At 40.2% G+C, this 23189-nt stretch overlaps 2 protein-coding genes across 5 annotated transcripts in view; both read right to left on the minus strand.

The window, feature by feature from the left end:
• Positions 1–23189, minus strand: part of LOC122811527 (transmembrane gamma-carboxyglutamic acid protein 2-like) — a 1149160-nt gene that overhangs the window by 169981 nt on the left and 955990 nt on the right. The gene's annotated exons all lie outside the window — the stretch shown is intronic.
• The window catches only part of LOC122811529 (DNA-directed RNA polymerases I, II, and III subunit RPABC5-like), a 101539-nt gene that overhangs the window by 11006 nt on the left and 67344 nt on the right, over positions 1–23189 (minus strand). Inside the window, exon 2 of one of the 2 annotated variants that reach the window (XM_044083421.1) lies at positions 6361–6493. In XM_044083421.1, coding sequence (XP_043939356.1) covers positions 6361–6455 — 95 coding nt within the window. In that variant the 5' untranslated portion in view covers positions 6456–6493. The remainder of the gene's footprint in view (positions 1–6360; positions 6494–23189) is intronic. The other variant, XM_044083420.1, reaches the window with a different exon arrangement.

Raw genomic sequence — 23189 nt, forward strand, 5'->3', positions numbered from 1 at the left:
ATTCTGATGTGGATGATTCCCTCCCACAGCTTCTCCTCCTGGATTTCTCATTTTCAGAGACTCTGCACTCCATGAGGAGCACTTTAAATGGGAAGGCCAGGATTACTCTGATTCAGGAAAGGCTTAGGGAATTCTTGTTTTACCCCAGCATAGGCCCTTAGCTATTCCTCCTGTGTTGAATGTGGTGGAGGATGTTTTTGCAGAGGCTTCCCTGAATCCTGACTCCTTGCCTCCTGCTCCTGTTAAGCCTGATAGGTATTATAGGGTGCGAAGCTCATAAGTATTTGTTTAAGAGTCTAAGGCGGACCCAGAAACCATTTCTCAAGGGCCTAAGGTGTTAAGGCTTCTGTAGTTAAAAATCCTGTTCCCACTGATAAAGAGGCAAAAGCTTTGGATAGGTGGGGAAAGAAGGTGTATACTTCTTCCACTCTAGCCATGAGAGCGTTAGTTGTCAGTTTCACATGCTAAAATATCAAATTATCTCCTTTCACAATTGAAATCTAAAGTGGATGCTTTGGCGGAAGGTATTGAGTGTAAAGTTGCTGGATTTGGTTCATGTGTCTGAACAAGTGGGTAAGCATTCTTTGCAATGTGGTTTTTGATGCTGTACAGGCCTCCTCGAGGTGGCGCTACTGGTTCTGTTCTTCGCAGGCATGCCTGGTTAAGGATCAGAATTTAGCTGACATGTTAAGACAAGGATTTGGGATGCTCCTTTACAGTCTGATGTGTTGTTTGGATCGCCTTGGAAAGCAGTTTTAAAGAAAATGGAGGACAAAGCTACTTATTCTGATTCTGATGTGGATGATTCCACTCCTACAGCTTCTCCTCCTGAGGATTTCTCATTTTCAGAGACTCTGCACTCCATGAGGAGCACTTTAAATGGGAAGGCCAGGATTACTCTGATTCCAGGAAAAGGCTTAGAATTTTGTTTTACCCCAGCATAGGCCCTTAGCTATTCCTCCTGTGTTGAATGTGGTGGAGGATGTTTTGCAGAGGCTTCCTGAATCCTGACTCCTTGCCTCCTGCTCCTGTTAAGCCTGATAGGTATTATAGGGTGCCGAAGCTCATAAGTATTTGTTTAAGAGTCCTAGGCGGACCCAGAAACCATTTCTCAAGGGCCTAAAGGTGTTAAGGCTTCTGTAGTTAAAGTTAAAAATCCTGTTCCCACTGATAAAGAGGCAAAGCTTTGGATAGGTGGGGAAAGAAGGGTATACTTCTTCCACTCTAGCCATGAGGCTTGAATTGTCAGTTTTTCCTTACATGCTAAAATCAGAATTATCAGAATTATCTCCTTTCACAATTGAAATCTAAAGTGGATGCTTTGGCGGAAGGTATTGGAGTGTAAAGAGTGAGAGTTGCTGGATTTGGTTCATGTGTCTGAACAAGTGGGTAAGCATTCTTTGCAATGTGGTTTTGATGCTGTACAGGCCTCCGGGTGAGGGAGGGTGGTACGGTTCTGTTCTTGCAGGCATGCCCTGGTTAAAGGATCAGAATTTAGCTGAGCATGTTAAGACAAGGATTTTGGATGCTCCTTTACAGTCTGATGTGTTGTTGGATCCTGCCTGTGGAAAGTTTTAAAGAAAATGGAGGACAAAGCAAGTAAGTCTATGCAACTGTTACTGTTAAAGATTTTTGCAGGTGCAGCCACGAAGTTTAGTAGAAATTGGCCTGCTAAGGGGTGGACATATCCTGCTTATGATTCCCAGTCTAGGGGTAGGTCTAGACGTAGGGCAGGGCTCAAGGTTCTTTCGGCCCTAGATCAGGAGTTCACCTGCTCAGACTTCTGGTGAGGGCAGGGGTCAGTCCTTTCGTAAACAGACCCAATGACCTGTCTTTTCAGCTGCCAGTAGATTCTTGTCTGGCAGCTCCTTTGGGAGGAAGACTGTCTCTTTTCAAAGAAAATTGGGATTTAGTTACTCAAGACAAATGGGTGTTGGATATCATTCACCACGGTTACAGATTTTATTTCCATACAATGCCCCCTTTCAAGGGCATGCCAGACGTTCCTCCTACACAAAGAAAAGAGGCTCTCAAGCAAGTTTCTCAGTTATTACAGATGGGGGCCATTCAACCAGTCCCTGTATCAGAAAGGGGCCTAGGATTTTATTCTCGCCTGTTCCTAGTACCAAAGAAGGGGAACACATGGAGACCAATTTTGGATTTATCTCTCCTCAACACTTTTCTGGACATTCCCAAGTTCAAGATGTTGACGTTGCAACAGCTTTTACCTCTGTTGGGCAAAGATCACTGGATGGTAACTTTAGATCTCAAGGAAGCTTACCTTCATGTGCCTATAAGGCTAAGTTGCAGGAAGTATCTGCTTTCGAGCTGGAAATTCTCATTATCAGTTCTCTGCATTGCCCTTTGGCTTATCTACTGCCCAGAGTATTCACAAAGGTTCTGGCTCCAGTGATAGCTTACTTCAGGCTTCAAGGAATTCAAATCTATCCTTACTTGGACGATTGCCTGATTCTGGCTCAAGAAAAAGAAGACCTTCTACAGCATCTGGAATATGTTATAGCAGTGCTAAGATGCCTAGGGTATTCTGTGAACGAAATAAAGTCCAGTCTAGTACCCTCTCAAGACATGTGCTTTCTGGGTGTGAGACTGAATACAGCAGCCCAGATGGCCTATGTAACCCCGGACAAACAAAAGAGTCTATCACTTTACTTCCATCAACTATCTCATCAGTCCGTGCTGACTGCAAGGACAGTCCTTCAAGCATTAGGGTTCATGGCATCTTGTATTCTGGTGCTTCCCAATGCCAAACTCCATATGAGGAAGCTACAATGGTATCTCAACAATGTATGGACTCAGCACTGCCAGGATTTGGACACTGTCATTCAAATAATACCTTGCCTTCAGAAAGAATTTTTGTGGTGGGCTCAGGAATGTCACCTAAACAAGGGACTCTCTGTGACCCGGCCAGAGGCGAGTCAGATTTTAACGACAGATGCCTCGGACATTGCTTGGGGAGCTCATCTAAATGGAAAGTGGATACAAGACAAGTGGCCTGCCAGACTACAGCATCTACATATCAACATGAAGGAGATGTTAGCAGTCCAGTTTGCATTAGTGGCTTTCAAGGAGTTACTTCTTCCAGGGCAGGTGTTGATTCTAACAGACAACACAACTGTCATGTGGTACATCAACAAGCAAGGGGAACACATTCTTATCCTCTATGCAGGCAAGCAATGATTTTATGGGAGACTGCGCTAAGCTTGCAACTAACTCTTCAGGCAAGGTTTCTGCCAGGAGCACAGAACTCCTTAGCAGATGTGTTAAGCAGACAAATCATGGATCCCCACGAGTGGAAACTGGATCTTCATGTATTTCAGAAATTGACAGTGTCATGGGGAACTCCAGACATAGATCTGTTCGCTTCTCCACTAAACCACCAGCTGCCACAGTATTGCACAAAGGGGTTTCATCACACAGCTTGGAAAGTGGATGCTCTGTCTTTCAGTTGGAAAAATCTTCATGTGTATGCCTTTCCACCTCTGCCTCTTCTTCCAAAGGTACTATTAAAGGTCAGACAAGACAGGCCAAGGATGATTTTGATAGCTCCAGATTGGCCTCGCAACACTGGTACCCACTACTACGGAGTCTGGTACAGAAGCCTCCATGGCCTTTACCTCTGATTCCTCATCTGTTATCTCAGAAGGACGGTCATCTGCTCAATGTCAAGCTTCACTCTCTTCATCTAACAGCCTGGCATATTCTCTGTTGAAACACAGCAGGTCTCAACTTCCTCAACAAGTTTTAAATGTGATTATGGAAGCTAGAAGACCTAGTACAAGGAAGGTGTACGCAGAAAAATGGAAGAGATTTTTATTTTGGAGTACAGCAAGGAATTTGGAGATTTCTGAGCCTAATTTGAGTGTGGCTCTTCAATATCTTACTGAGTTATTGGACAAAGGTTTGTCCTTCTCTTCCATTAAGATTCATGCTGCAGCAATTTCAGCTCACTATGATTGTGACCCACCATTGTTTTCGCATCCTTTGTTCAAGCAGTTTCTTAGAGGGGCAAAGAATATAAGACCCCACGAGAGCTCCTACTCCTGCTTGGGATCTCAATTTTGTGTTGGAAAAACTTACTCTACAACCTTTGAGCCTGCGCTACTGCTGAATTGAAATACTTGTCATGGAAGACTGCTTTTCTGTTGGCTATTACTTCTGCAAGAAGGGTGTCTGAGTTGCAGGCCCTTATGGCAGTAGAGCCCTTTTGATTTTCCATAAGGATAGGGTATCATTACGCACTAATCCTTCCTTTATGCCTAAGGTGGTTTCTAGTGTGGCTTTAAACCAAACTATTCATTTGCCTACCTTTTATGCAGACCCCCAAAATGCAGGGGAAAAGATTTTGCACACTTTAGATGTACACAGGCAATTGCGTTATTACTTGAGCAGGACTAAGGATTTTAGGCAGTCTCAGCAGTTGTTTGTTTCTTTTGCTTTGAGTTCACAGGGCAAGCCTGTGTCAAAACAAACTATTTCTAGGTGGATTGGCTTTTGCATTGCATTTTGTTATTCCCATCATGGCAAGGAGATTCCAGCTGGGATTAGGCCTCATTCCACTAGGGCTACTGCCACTTCAACTGCATTTCTAAGGGGGGTGGCAACTAAGGATATTTTGGAAGCAGCTACTTGGAGTTCAGTGCATACTTTCTCTAAGCATTATCACCTTCCTATTTACTCTAAGTCTAGGGCTGGTTTTGCCACAGCTGTTTTGCAAGGCATTTTGTCAGCCCCTACTTCTTTATGATTTGCCAGCCTCCCTTACCTCTGCTTTGGGATTCTACCCAATAGTCAGGACTGCAGCAATGGAAAACGAAGAACATAGTACAGTTTTGTACCTACCATAAATGTAGATGTTCGAGGATTCCATTGCTGCAGTCCAATTTACCCTCCCTCCTTCCCCTCTGTGTTTAGGGGTGGTTGTGTAGGTGAGTTTACATGCTTATGTTTTTGTATATATTTTTGTATATATTGTACATGTTTTTGGTGCAGGTATTTTGGGCCTTGTTTTTTTAGGGTCTTCTGACATCTGGGGCAAGAAAAGACTGAGGATATGACGTCGGTCATGCGCATTAGTACCCTGACGTACTGACGTCAGTCTAAGGCGCCATGACCGACGTCAGCCTTATACTCTGGTATTCGGGCCGACTGGACGCGGACTATACCCAATAGTCAGGACTGCAGCAATGGAATCCTCGAACATCTACATTTATGGTAGGTACAAAACTGTACTTTTTTAGGCAGCTTAGATTAAGCTGCCAAACACATTTTAGGAGTGTGGAATGTGCTCTGAAGATTTGAAAGCCGGTTGTTATAGCCTTGACAGGATATAATACATATAAGCTAAGGTTACAGCAACAGTGATCAATATGATGAACCTCAAAAGGGGCCTAGAATTATCTCTGTTTGGGGGCCATTCCATCTTCCAATAGCAAAAAGAAACCAAACCATGGAAAGCAGTACACTTACTTTTATAGTCAGGCTTCCTCAACTAGCCATTGCTTTGCTCAAGAATACAGACAGACACACACACACAGACACGCACGCAGACACACATTGTTCACCTGCTTTTAAAACTTCCTAGACACTATTTTCTGCATTAAAATTACTTTGGTAACATCCAAATTGCACATACACAAAAGAAAAAATCTCCAATTTAAATATGGACACACTAAATTGGCCAAGATTTGTGTGCACATGACAGTGTGTGGTGTGGAAGAATTACAGCAGCAGTCCTAGCCACTCTACAGTGTAAACTTTGACTATGTTGAACTAGCACCCCCACTCCATGTGCAAAAATGGGATAGGGGTCGAGGATGGATAGATTTTTTATGAGAAAGCCTATTCGAATTTCAGAGGATAACTACTGTATCCCTCACTTAACTATAATGAGGTATACAAAAATATATGAGCACAGTATATTTATTACACTTTAATCTACATGCAATTGCTCATGAATAAACATTTATTCAAGGAAGAGAATTTTTACACCAGTGCTGCAGTATACGTAGTGAACCAAAAGTTAAGCTAGGCAAGAGACAAGTGTACCAAGCAGTTATTTTCAAATTAACACTACTAAGATCGGAATGTGATAATCTTACTGAAAGTGGTAAACGTGGATAAATACAGCTATATACAGAATAAAAGTGAGATTAAAAAATGTTAAATCACTAAGTGGATAAAAATTTTCCAGAACTCTTACCTATTAAAGCAAAAATTCAACATTTATAAACAAGCTGCAAAGTGTTTGCATGACAAGCAAGCTGGTGTTAAGAAAGCATGTTTTGCTAAAGCATAATGCTGTTGCTCTCAACATGTATGCATTAACAGTATTCAACCTACCCCTCAGTATATTCTGCTTGTAAGAGGCCTAGGTATGCTTCCCACTTGTTTCCAACAACTTTTCCACAAGTGAAACAGCGAACAGGAATAATCATTCTTTCTGTTGAGCTGCAAAATGGATAACAGATTAGATCTACCAAGAAAAAAATACACACAGTTTTAATAAACTTTCATAAGATGCTGTATCTGAAAATGGTGTCTTTTGTAGTAATTGTAAAATGCACAAAAAAGCTTCCACAGTATCGAACACAACTGAACTTTATAACATTACAAGACCAGAGTGGCAAATTCACAACTTAAGGGGGAAAAAATAACTACACACCATGCAAACATACCTCTTCAACTGTCCAGATTTTCGCCTCATTTTTCATCTGTTCCTCATACAAGTTGTGGTTTTCTGGCAAATCACCGAGGATTGATGCCTCTTAATGACAGACATTTGAATTTCAGACTTCATATCATTCAGGAAATGCATACTCGCACAAGACATTTTATTCTAACAACTTTCTAAATTTATAAGATTTAAACTCTGTCACTATTTCTGGGCCTTTGTCTCCCCCATTCTTTTTGCTTTCCAGATTTCTTCTGCCAAGAGGTTGAAACGTAAGAGTAAAAAGATTACGTCATTTGTACTTGGGATACAAAAACAATTGTATTTAGTAGGTTTAACAATACTGAATAACGTACAACACATGTAACATCTCCACTGGTACATTTCATTGTAAAAAAAGTTATATAGGAAGAATCTCTGACAGAGACACATGTATACAGAATTCCTTTTATGAAAGTCCATTGTATTAGGAGGGATCACTGCAAATAGTGTGGAGCAGTGTTTACCAACTTCCAGCAGTATTTACCCAAAGCCTTCATTAGTGTGGAGCAGTGTTTACCCACTTCCAGCAGTATTTACCCAAAGCCTTCATTATTATGGCTAATTACACACTTACTCATGGTCCTCATTGCAACACAACAAAAATACTTGACAATAAACAAATATTAAAGTTGTCTTTTTTAAGCAATTCCTAACCTGAACTGCAGGCAGGATGCAGAAGCTGGATATATGGTGCACAAAATACAGAGGTATTAAACTGCTTTAAAGAAAGCTTACTTCAATGCATTACGAATGTGTACTGAACAGTGTTTACATGGCAATTACTAAGGAGGGCAAGCGAGTACTACTCAGAATGATGTATGTTGCGGGTGGGGGACAAATTTCCATACCATATAGACTAGTGACAACAGTAGTACAGCATAGTGTACAAGCTGCTCCCCATATAGACAGGGATTCATTTGCCAGAAGCACAAATCGGATTTTACACATATAGACACACACATTAGACATGTATACGTATAAATATCTCCATCTCTATCTATGGGTCCCCTTCACATGGCCGACTTTTCACAAAGTCGACTTTCATATGGCAGAGATCATATAATTGACTTTTGAAAAGCCAACCATGTGGAACCTCTATCTCCAAACAGTGTGGAATGGGAAAATGTCCCTCTTCTGCACTGTAGTGCAATCTCGGAGTTGGAATATTTAAGTTACAGGGGGGGTGGGGGGCAGAGCTCCACACTGGGGTGCAGGGGGGCTTGCCCCCTGCCAACAGTTTTAAGGTAGGTGTTTTTTTGTGTTTATTTTACATGGTCGGCTTGAAAGTTGACTTTGTGAAAAGTCGAACATGTAAAGTAGACCTATATATATATATATATATATATATATATATTAATAAAACACACAAAATATATATATATATATATATATATATATATATATATATATATATATATATAAATAAAACACCCACAATATATATATATATATATATATATATACACATAAACACACACAATATATATATATATATATATATTTTACACACACACACACACACACACACACACACACACACACACACATTCTAATATAGACACACACACACAAACTGTCAGATTTTAAACTTTTGTGTATGTGAAAACCACAATAAGTATCTAATAGTGGGTGTTGACAAACAAATCTGTCCAGTAGGAGTACAGTATTATACAATTCCTCCCCTAAAACGTGCACGCTGATTGGCCAGCCCAACCAGCGTGCCCGTTGTAAATCCCTCAATATACTAACGGAAAAAGGTCCGGTCGCCCGGACTTTTTCCGTTAGTATAAAACACTGTCTCGCTATGTTAAAAGAGTTTAACATAGCGACACAGGTTTAAAAAAAGCAACGGAGATCTCCGTTGCTTTTTTTAAAGCTGTCTCGCTATGTTAAACTCCTTTAACATAGCGACACAGTGTGTAAAAAGCAACGGAGATCTTGCGATCTCAGTTGCTTTTTTTTTTTTAAAGCTGTCTCGCTACATTAAATGGGTTTAACATAGCGAGACAGCTTTAAAATAAGCAACAGAGATATCCGGAGATCTCCGTTACTTATTTTAAAGCTGTCTTGCGATGTTAAACCCATTTAACATAGCAAAACAGTGCTTTTGCCCACAGCTCTGATGTACTGCGTAGGCATGCGCAGTACATCAGAACTGCCGCAGAATACCAGACAGCTGCGGAAGGGCAGTAAAGAGGCATTATACGATGCCATTATTTAAGAAAAGTAATTATTTCTTTTCTTAAATAATGTCATTGTATAATAGCAATAACCCACTTCTGGGTTCGCCCTCGGGACCAAACCACGCCAACCGTGGGTAAATCCAGCATTACCCACACCCAGGCGTGGGTTATTGCTATATTATACAACATGTGCCAATTAGTAGTGGAAGAACATATTGCTCTCAGAAAAGAAAACCTACCTGAACAGACAGTGAAAATGTCATTCATTAAAATTCTGCTCGAGTTAGCACACACACAGAAAGAAAACCTATGTGAATAGACAATGAAATTGTCAATCATTAAAATTCTGCTAACAGTTTAAAGGAAATTTTTATTTTCCTTTCTATGGATGTACTCGAAATGTCGAAATTCTGAATGTCGACATTCTGGCATTTCGAAGTAGATTATATATACACAAATTTTTTATATATATTTACATCTCTCTCTCTCTCTCTCTCTATCTCACACACACACATATATAACACACACAAACACACACGGCATTTCACCGAAAGCACAATTCACCGAAAATGGTACATGGCCTTGTCCCCACTGTAGCGGGGCCCTGGAGTTTGTATATATAGTAGGGGGGTGTGGGGGGCACCACCCCCACATATTTCAAGTATATATCATGTTTAGATAAGAGTAAGATTATATAAGATTATATACATGCATACTTGCAATTGCAGTGTAACATTTAAAATATGTGAAACTTGATTATTTCCCTCTCTAGTTATTTAAAACTGAAAGCCGAATTTTATCTTTGATAGTTTTGTAATGTTTTAACATGCACACCTCATACCATGCTTTTCGGCCCCAAAACTTGGACCGAACCACAAAAGGAGGGGGAGTATCGATATTCATCAAAGTTACCCACACTTCCAGGTTGGTGGCAAAGCACGAAGCATCAGAGACTATCCATGTGCAACTAACAGTGGGTAAAACTGCCTTCCAGTTTATAGCCTGCTACAGACCACCCTCCCAAACCCAGGAACCCCACTCGGCCTTCCTGACAACACTGGAAAATATGAAGGTCTCTCCAAACACCATTATATTGGGCGACTTCAACTACCCAAACATAGACTGGGAGCATTACTATAGCTCCAACACCCTAGCCCAAAGGTTCCTAGAATTTATAAACTCAAATGCTATGGAACAACTTGTTACCACTCCCACAAGAGTGGAAAACATACTGGACCTGATCATCACAAACATGGGGACTCTGCTTCAGGAATGCATGGATCATGCGATCCCAAATAAAACCAAGACCCAATCCTCCAAAGGCAGACGTCCTCTCTGGTGGACCCCAGCCATAAACAAACTATACAATAGAAGGAGGAAGCTACTAAATGATACAGCAAAATCCCAAAAAGGGAAGGCATCACTGATCAGTATTAGCAAAAAACTACGGGCACACATAAAATTGTCTAAGGCCAGCTTTGAGAGAAAAATTGCACAGGACACCAAGGATAATCACAAGGCTTTCTTTAGTTATGTTAGGAACCTGGGTGGTAATTCCCAGATATGCTCAGAATTAGTCCAAAATGACAAAAAATACACCGAACCCACAGACATTGCCAACATCCTAGCTGACAGGTTCAGCGCAAACTTCTCCCCCCCCCTCCCCACCAAAAGGGCAAATATCTATCCCAGCAGAGTGCTGCCTCCCTGACATCTCAGATGCTCAGGTAAGAGCTGCCCTCTCCAAAGCAAAAAACACAGCATCAATGGGACCAGATGGTGTCCCGGGCTGCGTCCTACATGAACTCCAAGAAGAGCTAAACCCAAACATAAAAACTACTGTTCAATCTCAGCCTTACTACAGGATATGTGCCCAAAGAGTGGCGTACAGCAACAGTGGTCCCTCTTCATAAAGGTGGTGCCTCAACGGATCCTGGAAACTTTCGCCCCATAAGCCTGACTAGCTTGGTCTGCAAAACTATGGAAAGGATCATCATGGACCTCATAAATAAAGATATTGGGGACCTACAAACACTGGATCCTACCCAGTTCAGCTTTAAGGGCAGATCCTGCCTCTTAAACCTGGTTGATTTCTTTGAAACAGTCACCAAGGCCATTGACGAGGGGAAGGTGGTCCACACAGCCTACCTGGACCTCGCAAAAGCCTTCGATACAATACCCCACTCGGACATTATAGATAAACTCACAAGCTTAAATATAAACCCCTATGTCACTAGATGGATTACAAACTGGCTCAAGGACAGAACCCACATGGTTAGAATTGCTGGAGCCATGTCAGACTCCAAACCAGTTACAAGTGGTGTCCCACAAGGCTCAGTCCTGGGACCTCTCTTGTTCGGTATATATTTCTCGGAGGTACAGGCCAACACAGAAGGACTGTGGCTGACCAAGTTCGCAGATGACTGCAAACTGGGCGCCATAATAGACTCTCCAGCCGACACAAGCATCCTCCAAAAGGGCCTCAGAAACAGACAACTGGTGCCAGAGCCATGGCCTCAAGCTAAATGCCAAAAAGTGTATAGTCATCCCCTTTGGCAAAAACAAAGTGCCCACAAATTACCACATAGGTGGTAATTAAGTACAGAAGTAGTAATTAGGGACCTGGGGACCCAAGTTGATAGCAATCTCTTATTTGACAACCACGTGGCCAAAGTGGTTAGAAAAACATTTTATATAGCCCACCTAATCATGAAGTGATTCACATCTAGATCAGGGGAGGTAATCGTGCCTCTTTACTCATCCCTCATCAGGCCCATAACTGAGTACAATGCCCCTTTTGGGATGTACCTTACCAGACACCTGCAGCAACTGGAAAGACCCCAAAAGTACCTCACCAAGAGGATCAAAGGGCTCAGACAGATGCCATGCCATATGCTGCCCGGTTAAAGAAACTCCAGCTCTACTCAGTGGCATACCACCTGCTCAGAGGCGATCTGTGCCTGACGTATATAGCCATGTCCAACCCAGAATTAATGGACATGCTGCACCTCAAAATCCAAATCCCAATCGAACTACGCGCTCGAGAGACTTGAACCTCAGCACCGAAATAAATAGGACATGCTGGAGGGACAGATTCATAACCCAGAGACTCTCTTCACTCTGGAATAAAATCCCAGTCCAGGTTAGGCAGAGTCCCTCATTGACTCTCTTCAAGAGGAATCTTGATGAGTGGATGGGAGATTGTAGGTTTACCCCGGGTAGCACTTCTGTGTCACTGTTAGACAGAGGCACAGTATCCTAACCTCGAAAAAGGGCATAGCAAAATAAATTTAAAATGGGTGGCGAAAGCCAAACACATTCTGGCTAGGCTTATAAATGCCCTAGGGCAGATAGCCTAGTATGAACCTATGAACACCAAATAAGGAAAGTAGGGGAAAATGTGATCAATGTATGTTTATAATGCATCTTTTTATACTGCCTTAGTTTATCAACAGTATGCTGGATTGATGTTTATTTATACATATGGGTTAGTGTGAAGAATAAACACACTGTTGTAGTTTGTTTTGTCTTGCAATTTTTTTTTTTTATTACTTCTTAATCAAGTTTCACATATATTTTAATGTTTAGTTTTAGGTGCCGCGGTTAGCATTGCCGCCTCACAGCAAGAGGTTCTCCGGTTCGATCCTCGGCTGGGGTGCCTTCTGTGCGGAGTCTGCATGTCCTCCCTGTGGTTGCGTGGGTTTCCTCCAGGTGCTCCAGTTTCCTCCCACATCCCAAAGACATGCTGAAAGTGGATTGAACACTCTAAATTGGCCCTAGGTGTGAGTGTGTGCATGTGTGTTGCCTTCTGTGGAAGGTTGGGCGCCGGGCTGGCAACTCGACACTGTAAAACTCGACTGCCAATTATGAGCGGACAGGTGATCCGCTGTGGCGACCCCTAACCGGGAAAAGCCGAAAGATGATGTTTTAAAAACAGTCTTGCAATACAACCAGAATCCTGTACAGGGAATACAGCTTGAGAAACAGTGTTGCAATACAATTTGAATCCTGTAGAGGACATTAATTGTGGTCATGTGGTGGTGCCTGGCTTTTAAAAGGAAGGGATGCCAATGTTTTATCTAAGCTGATGAAGTCAAGTGTACCTACTGACAAAAGCGCTAAAAAAAAAAAAGTATTTTTCTGCATATATTTCTGGCATTTTTTTTTTCATATACATACACACACATATATATATATATATATATATATATATATATATATATATATATATATATATATATTACACACACACATATATATATATATATATATATATATATATATGTATATGTATACATACATATATATATATATATATATATATATATATATACACACACACACACACACATGTATATATACACACACACTTTAGGAAATTAGTAAGATGCACAGCACTATGCCAAGTCTGACATTCTACTGCAGTACCTTGTTACAAAAGACATAACCCATTATCAAATACTGCGCTGTAATCTTTTAGCCTTACAATAAGGACTATCCAGACACATACCCTGCAAGTACCACTTGTTTTGGGTTATCTTTTGCAGTGTAAGAGTATTTCAAAACCATTTGAAAGAATTTCATAGACAGTGTGAATGAAGTTAATTTTATTGAAGTGGCAAGCAAAAGCCGAATTTGAAAATCACATACAAGTACTGTGGGTCACTGGATGTATAATACATAATATGCTAGACACACAGACACACTTTTGAATGTGGGAGGAAACTGAACACCAAGTGAAATCACATATAAATACAAGGAGGGCATGCAGACTCAACACAGACGGCACCCCATCTGAGAACAGAACTGGAGGACCCCCTGTTGTGAGATGTCAACGCTCTCTATTGTGTCACGTGCTGCACTACTTGCATTTAAAAGGTCAAGTCTGCACCTAAACTCTATAAACTCCATCTGTCTTTTCTAATCAACCATTTCTTTGTTGGAAATGATACTAACAGATACAGCACTTGCCCCCATTTAAACAAAAATGGTATTTCTCAACATAAGTGTGATTACCAACTACAAGAAACACTTATTGATGCTTACTACTCAGAATATGCCAAATTAGAGTTTTAACTGTAGAGGTATTGCGTATATTAAGAGTTTGCCTTAGTTTATTAGAAGACTTGATGGCAGAGGGATACGTCTATTTTCAGCCCAACTCTGACAAATTGGTAGACATAACTAGAGAAATAGGTCCAAGTATGAACACAGAGAGAAACAGCTAAATTTATGACAAGTAAAAAAAAAAAAAAAGTAAAAAAAAAATCAGTAACTATGCCCACATGAAGTTTGGTAAAGACATTTTTAGGAAACCGCATCAAATCTTTTGTGAAATCCAGTGTCCTGAGATCACTCCTACATCTCAAGAGAGCAAAGATCAGAACAGGTTAAGCAACAAGGACATTTACTTAAAAAAATAAATACAATACAAAAGTCCAAGCAATCTAGAGAAAATCACCTCCTATTGGCCAAATATTAAACAGTGTGTTTAAAACTGCTGTACTAAATTGCTTGTGCTTAACTTTGTTTTAACTGGATTCACAGTAATGGTAAAAGGACTGCAATGAAATAAAATTAAAAGTTGGCAGTGTATGACAAAAATGTTTCTGCCTAATTGCAACTCCCATTAAACACTCAATACCACTAAATTTCTAAAATATACTGCATAATCTTAGAGTATGCAGAAACTAATTCCTACATCTCTGTAATCCCACAGTTAATATTGTCAGTCATTTAATATAGATAGGAATTAAATTAAATATGATCTACTAATCCTGTTTACCAATAGCTGTGGTTATTAAATTCATAAATCCTTTAAAGTGCTAAAACAGTTTTGTTAAAACAAGTTTTGTTTTAGTGTGCAAGTTTACGTAATGTGCACGTGTGGAACATAAAAAAAAAAACAGATGTACCCATGCAAAATACAATGCTACGAGTGGCAAAAAAAACAACTCTCTTGAATTGACTAACAACCGAACATATCCAAGTAACGTGTGCAAGAACAGAACAAATGATTCAATGACTATGCATGAAGAATGTCAGAGGAAATGAAATGTGTGTTCTAAAAACAGAGGAATGTGCTGCTTGTTTGTAAGAACACATGCTCTGGTTATAAATATAGGCTTTAAATGTATTTCGGCTTCTTCTGTTAGGGGCTGCCACAGTGGATCACCAGTCCGCAGTTATGAATACAGGCTCCACATATACCAAATTTTATAAAATTAAAAAGTAATACTGAAAACTCCTCCTTACAATACTATGGTGCGAGACAAAACATATAAAACTGAATTTATGGGTGCATCTAAAAGTACCTGGAAGGATCAGATAATAGGCGTCTCTAAGCCTACAGTCAAACTAAACTTATGGAAAGAACCACACCTTTGCTGACACAAGAGTACAGATCCTGAATATAAATCTACCCGTATGAGGCAGTCAGACAGGGTAAAAGGTAAACACCCTGGGTCCCGCCTACAGTAGCTATGCATTTAGTAAACACTCCTGAAAGTAGTAGAAGGCAAAGCAGGAGTTGAAATGAAATGATAATTTTGTGCTACAAGTCATTAGACCTCCTTAAGAGGGCATGTAGATAAGAATCTGCTAGATTCTGGGTTACAATCAAAGGCCCTTGGAATAATACTGGAAGCAGAGATTGCAAAGTTGACATTCTGACCACTAAATATTTGTATTCCTTTAAAAGTGTGGCACTGTCATTTTAATAAACCATGAAGAATTTGAAATACATACCCCACCTTAATGACTGAATGCCTTTATAGTCCTTCTTGGGCAATAACTGAAAATATAAAGGGAAGGTAATTTGTAATGTTAGATCGGTAATCGGTATAAAACATTGTATGAATTTTGATGTGAACCTTAAGGAAACCAGACATCTTATGTACTAGAAGTTATGGCTTCCTTAAGATTTGTGAAACAAAGCTTTTTGCCCAAGACTAGAGACAGAGAAAAGGTTCTGAATTGGTCAGTCAATAAATAAAATAAAAATAAAAAAAAAGACAGGATCTGGAAAACTTTGGTGGGGGGGGGGGGCAGGGCTGCATCCTTCTATGAAAAGAAAGAAAAAAAAGGTTATGTACTCATCATAACAATGCATCTGTGCTGTCTGTTTTCGTCCCTCCTCAATCACTGGGTTACAGATCCAATTTTGTCCACTTAGAGTGCAAACTCTCCCTCTACCCATAATCACCTCCAAACCCCATATTACCTCCGATCACGTTTTGCCCATATATATATATATATATATATATATATATATATATATATATATATATATATTATATAATATATATATAAAACAGACCTGTAGCTAGTTATAAAACTCTAGAAACATGAAAGCAAAGGTTTCTGGGTCTCAGGCAGGAAAGAAAAGGCCAAGAGGGTGTACCTCCAGGTCATACCAGGAAACCACTGCATTATCTTCTACTGATGGAAGGGGGAAAAAAGAGGAAGGACAAAAAAGACACATCATTATGGGGGAGTACATACCTTATATTGGTTGTCTTTTTCATCCATTTAACCACAGGAACAGAGTCCCCCACCAATATAAACCCAGGATGGTCTCGTGGAAGGATATGGCAGAAAAACACTGCCCTGTTCCTTGAAAGGATATCAATCCTGTAATGGGCCAAGATATGGAGCATTAGACCAAGTATCAGCAGCTCAAACGTCATCATTAGACATTCTAGATAAGCAGAAGTGTAGTCGGACCTTGTGAAATGAGCTCAAGGTAATCTTGGTAAAAATCTAACCTTTTTGCTTATAAACATGAGAAATACAAATCAGTGAGCCACATTGCTAAAGTGACCTTGGATGCAGATTGTCCCAATTGAACTTTTGATAAAGAAAACCACTGATTCGATTTCCTGAAAGTTCATGTTCCAAGAGGATAGAATCTTATCGGTGTACATCCAACAAATGGAGCATATCCCTTTATTGGAGAATTTCAGAATGGACTGGTTAAGGGTAAAATTCTGAAGCTACTTTCCGGAAAAAGGAGGGGTTGGTGTGAAGAGAAATGCTGTTAAGAAAAAATGATACAAGGTGGTTGACAAGACAAGGTTTGGAATACAAATACTCTTCTAGTAGATCACAATCAACGAGCACCAGACAGTGGATGAAGAGGAACTCAGTCAAACAAAGCAGGAACTTTAGAAGCAAGGACATATGAAGGTATTTTTCTTTTAAACATACAAGACTAATGTATTCAAACCAATATTAAGATTCACTATTTTATATTTACTTAAACTTACCAAAAAAAGTTGTTAGTCAACCAAATTTTGGAAATAAAAGGAGTCAAAGCCTTAAATAAGTGTTCTAAGGAAAGAGATTTTTAAATTGAGTTTTTTCCTATGACTGTATCCAAGTCTGTAATAAATGTAAATTTTGTAAATGTAACTTGTATGAACAAATTTAATCACACAATCACTACTAAAATTCCACTAATTTAGTTTATGTTGCTACATGTCAAAGTTGTATGTTGGAAAAACAGAAAATTATCTGCAAACATCTTTCCGACATAAAACGCAAGGTGAATATATAAACATACAGCAGAGACAAGCTCAGATAGTACATTTAAATGCACGGCGCTTGAAATAATTTTAGTAGGAGTTGGTGGTGTTAATAGGATATTAGGATATTGGCCCTGATGCCCATATAAAAGTCTAGCCAAGAATTCTGCCCATGTTCTCTCAAAGTCAGCATCTGTTTCCCCTGTCCTGCAGGGACACAGGTGGGATCTCAGGGGTATATTTTCTGTTTCGCATCCAGTCATCTAGGTTCCTCTTAAAGGCGGCTGGAGAGGGAGTCTATTCCACAGACGGGGGAGTCTTTGGGACACAAATCTATCCCACCAAGTTCTATTAATATCACAGACCAGGCTAAGGTATAGAGTACAAAATGTGTTATATCCAAGACAGGACTCTTTTTAAAATGCAGTTAATTTGACTATAGAACTAAACTATTTACATTATTAGTTTGTTACTCTACATGTTTAAATGTTAATTGATATCTTACTTTATGGCTAATGAACTATTCAGTTTAAACAAATGTACTTTGGAACCTGACATCATATGATCCTTGTATTTAAACATGACTGAGTGATGGTACTTTTAAACCTGATGAAACTTTTCAGAAAAAGTATCATGCTAGTTACTACATTCAGAATAAATACTTGAAAGTACTTTTCTCTCTCTCTGGAGAGTTGAGCTCATTTCTCTGGACTACTCCTCTTGTAGATGTAACAGTGACTACAAAAATGGTCTTCCAGGACAAGAATTCCAAATCTGCTTTTGCTCTGGGTTCAACAAGAAATTGAGTTAAAACCTGAGGAAGAACGGTCAAATCAATAGGAAGGGTAGAATCCTTGATGGGTGGTCTGAGTAAGGCCAAAGACGAATGAGCTTTACCTATATGACAATTGGAGATCACAGTCAACTGTACTTAAGACTGTAGAGTAACTTGCTACATTATGGAAAATGGAGGCCAAAAAATCTAACACCACTGTAATGAGTGCTGAAAAGGGATCCAGGTCTCGCTCTCATTGGCTCAAATAGAGCACCTTTTCCATTTGCTCTTCCTAGTGGAATCCTTTTGGGAAGATGCACAAAACCTAAGAAGAAAGCCTGAACTGCCTAGTCATCACAGGAAATGAAAAAAACATGGTTAACTTGAGGGCTTAAACATCTGGGTGCAGTGGTCAGGACAAGTGAGACAGCAGATCCAGACCCCAAGGAGGGTATACTAGGAGAGTCCAAAAGTAGGGGAACCACATTTAAGGTCAGAGTGGAGCTAGGAGGATCACCTTGCTCTTCTGTTGACATGCTTTCTGTAGACATTTGGATAGGAGGAGAGTGGTAGGATAATAAGGAGACCATGGGGCCAATCGTGAATCAGAGTCACTCTCCACGACTCCCACTCTAGGGGGGATCAGAACAAACACCTGCTGCATTTGAAATTGTGGGCAGTGGTGAAGAAATCACAGCACGGTTGGCCGCACTAATGAAAATTCTGTTCCACCACTGAAGGATTGAGACACTACTCGAGGGGCAGAAGACTAGATATCTATAGTCTGTCCACTAAAAATGCTGGACTTCCCTGAAATGTGTGTTGCCAAAAGAAAGTGGTCAGAAGAGATTGCCCACTGCCACACCCTCATTGTCTCTAACTTTGATAACAGCAAGTTCCCCCTCCCCAGTTTATGTACTCCCTCAATCCAGACTATCTACATTACAACATCAGGGACTCCTGCCACCTGAGAAACCTGATAAGTAGTGGGGAAAGATGAGAGTTGTTGTAGCTGACCATGATGTCCAGGTGTAGTCAAAGCTGGAGCGGGTAGTCCCTGGCACTTATCAGTAGATGCCTGGTGGGAACAGTGAGGAGCCAATCAGAGGTCTCAGCAATCTCATGTGAGCTGCAACCACTGAAATACACTTGGTGAACACCAAGGTGCAGTGATGAGACCAAAGGGCAGGACTCTGAACTGAAAGTGATTGGCTCCCAGCCAGAAGCAAAGTTGTATGTGGCATCTCCATAATGCATATTATTGAGCACATCTAATAGTCGTCCTCAAAACAGGGAGAATGGACTTAATTATGACCATTCATCATTTTCAAGTACCTGACAAACTGTTGCAAGTGGCACAAGTATAATACTGGCACCAAAAAGAATTAGGGGGTCTGGAACTTACTCAAGGTCTGGTGGGACCTCTTGCATAACTTTTTTTATAGCAGATTTTTTTCTATTGCCAAAGCTGCTTCCTTTTCCTGACAGGGTGATAAGTTAGGAATTTTCCTTGAATATCTGGGGAGAGGAAGGAAAAAGGGAACACAATAGCCTCTGGTAATTATTTTCTCCATGTAAACATTTCTGGTGATGGACATCCAGGCCTCCTGGTGCAGAGATAAGTGCCCCCCAACTGCCTTCAGAGTGGCGTCAGGCAAACATTCCAGGGGCACTGAAAATGTTTCACAGAAAAGGGACCTCTAAAGCTTTGGCTCTGTGGGCCCACACTGCCACGTGAGCAACATCTGCCATTAGAGTTCCCTTCCTCTGCCACAGAGGGATCCATCTCCATAGGCATCCTGGGATCCCCCTTGAGATTCCTGGAAACACATCTTTCCCCTTACTGGTTCTGTAAGAAGGTTCTCCCAGGAGTGGACCAACATATCAGTATGGTAGGTACGGTTTTTCCATCCTGCCCACTCCTGCAGAGTCTCTAACCTTGGGTTAAAACAGTAGATCCAGAGGGTGCACTGACGAAGGACATCCTGAAGGCCTCTGCAAAGTCACAAAGATGCATCCAGGTATGCCACTTAATGGTAGTGCCTGAAAGTGGTGCTCTCAAAACACCTTCCACAGTGTGGAAGATTGGCTGCATGGAGGCATTTGACAGGGACTGAAGGGTGGCCAGTTGCAAAGAGACTGCCTTCACTGACATAGATCTTGAGATGGATTTGGAAAGTTCCTTAGTCAAATCCCACTGGAACATTTGTAAAGTCTACCAGGTAATTCAGTGACCACAGGGCAAAGGTCGCTGAAGCAAAAATTTGCTTCACATATCTGAACAAAACCTTAGGACTTCCCTCAAGTTCCTTTTTGGTGGCTGTCACAACCACCAAGGCATCAACTTTGGACCCCTTCTCCAGTGGAGATAGTCCTTTGGGTGCAACTAGGTACTTGTCTGGCTTTCTAGGAATGGCTTCTGTTATATTAAAGTCTGGATTCTTCGAACCCCAGAGTGAAATGAGATCCACCATTTTGTCTGCTATGGGGATGTAATTCAGCCAGTTTCAAAAGCCTCAATATAGACTCCTGAGAAGGGGCTTCAGTAGACCAGCCACCTTTTTGCCTCAGAAGCTTGAGACCTTCAGACTTCCAACATGGCTGTACATGAAGTAACAGCTTATTTCTAGCTCTCCCAGTGTGAAGACAGAAACTCAGCAGAGAAGGCCAGTAGACTTTGGTTTATGGGTAAATTTCAGTAACTGGCTAGTAAGTGCACTGCCTGGATGCCAGGAATAAAGAAATGCAGAAAACCTGGATGCCAGGAATAAAGAAATACAAAAGTGAGGAAGAAACACTGACTGGGGAGAATTCTGCAGCTGTTCTGCAAAAAGCAATGCAACCTTCACACATGACTTCCAGTAACCTACAGGAAGATGTAGGACAACTGCATACAGACTGGGTTAAAATAAACAAAACACTGATGGAGTATATCAACAAACAAAAAGGATAAAAAAAATGGAAGCTTTAAACAGATATTCAGATGAGATGATAAAGCTGCAAAAATCAGAGGTTGAAATAAATAAAAGGCTGACTGAATATGAAACTGCTCATGAAAGGACATTTCAAAACTGCTCAGGAAAAGATGCTTAAAAAATGACAATTAGAGGACAGAGCATGTAGGGAAAACCCAATATTTTCAGTTATACCAAAGGAAGCTGGAAGGAACAGACTACATTAATTTTACGAAAACACAAATAAGCAACTGGACTTGTATTCCACAGCAGGACTGGTTAGTTGAAAGAGCACATCATGTGCATGCTCCAAACCTGACTATAGGAAAGCAACCTAGACCTACAATGGTAAAGATGTAATCCTACAAGCAGGAGGAGTTGATTTTGACAAACTTGTGGCAGAAGGACAAAGTACTAAAGTGGGAGATAGAGTGCTTGTGGAGAATGATTACACATTGCTTCTCTTCTGTCTGGTGTACAAATTTATTCCACAATTCAGGGAATGATGAGATGCAGGTGCGAGATTCAAACTGCTGCACCCAGCTGTCTTTAAGGTATTCTTCCTGGGAGGGGCAATCATTTTTTGATGAAATACATGCTAAGGAGGAAATACAAAAGTTTGTCCAACAAAATGTAAGCTGTGAAACGCAAGGAGATTCTGCTTCCTGTTCTGGTAATAAAGACCACAGAGGGACTGTACCTGTGAAACCTTTTTAAAATTTTCTATGGAAAATGTTGAGTGAAAAAAGGAAGCAAGAGAGTTGACAAGAAGAATCAAGAGTACTTTGGAAATGAAGCAGAGACGGGACTTTGGAGATGAACAGTAATAAAACCAGTTAAAATATGGGATTACAATGCAAAAATTATATTTGTGAAATATGACAGAACAAGAAAACCTGGAAATCTTGGACTTTTTCAGAGTTTGCTGGACTTTGAAAACTAAAGCATATGCCCTACTTTATTAATATTTGGAAAAGTGTTTTGAGGAGGGCAAGAGGAGGGAGAAAGTTAACTGCAAATAAAGACTTCTTAAATAGTACCAATTTTCTGGCATGTGCTTTTCTTTACATGCTATAAATTTTTTTCCAGTTATTTTAAGTGGAATGGGGATTGTAAAAAGGTAGTGCGTTTTTTTTTTTTCTTGTTCAGTTTTAAGTGTAGGCACTGCAATGTATATATAAAGCCTAGTGAAAAAGCATGACAAAGAAAAATTAAATGTGATTTTTCTCATTCTTGCATGAGGAAATGACTGGATAAAAGACTTTGGCTTGACTTAGTTTTGTGAAAGCAAATAAATGAAAAACATTGAATATTAGGAGGCTTTTTTTCTAGCAAATACATGTAAGCTCAGTAACAATTCTGCAGCTGGTCTTCATGATTCCATGGAGACAATCTGGTAAATAGAAATCTGGTGGAGAGTGATTGACAGAAAAATCAAAAAAGCAAGGAGAGAGAAATTGGCTAAGAGATGATGTTCTCCAAAAACATTCAGGGCTTTTCCTAGCTGGGAGAGCTATAAAGACAAGACAAAACCAATCAGCACTTAAAAGCACAGGCTACACCATGTGTCCTAGCATGGATGATCTTTCTTTTAGGTTAAAAAGTCCCATACTGACAGCCACATTCATATTAGGAGGCTAAAACGTCAATATTTGAAGGTGTACATGATGTGTGTGTGGTAATATTAGGTTTTAGGGGGTACTGGGGGGTGTGTGTGTGTGTTTTTTTGAGGGCTTTCAATGAAACAGAGTTTTATAAGATAGGACATAGGCACAAATGCATACGACAAGAAACTGTATGAAAGTTCAACCAGCCAAACAGTGTATGCATGCAACACAAAAGCTGGGAGTAGACATTTAACAAAAAAGATGGGAATAACTTTTTAAATGTAAATGGCCACACAGATTAATATAAAACAAGAAAGGGAAGTGAACTGCATTAAAAATGCAGAGTGCAAATAGCTATGTTACAGGAGACACACTTAGAAAGAAATGAATATGTGAATTTGAAAAAAAAAAA

The sequence above is a fragment of the Protopterus annectens genome, chromosome 9.part0 (assembly GCF_019279795.1).
Source record: "Protopterus annectens isolate FY-2018-M chromosome 9.part0, PAN1.0, whole genome shotgun sequence".
NCBI classification, from domain to species: domain Eukaryota; kingdom Metazoa; phylum Chordata; order Ceratodontiformes; family Protopteridae; genus Protopterus; species Protopterus annectens.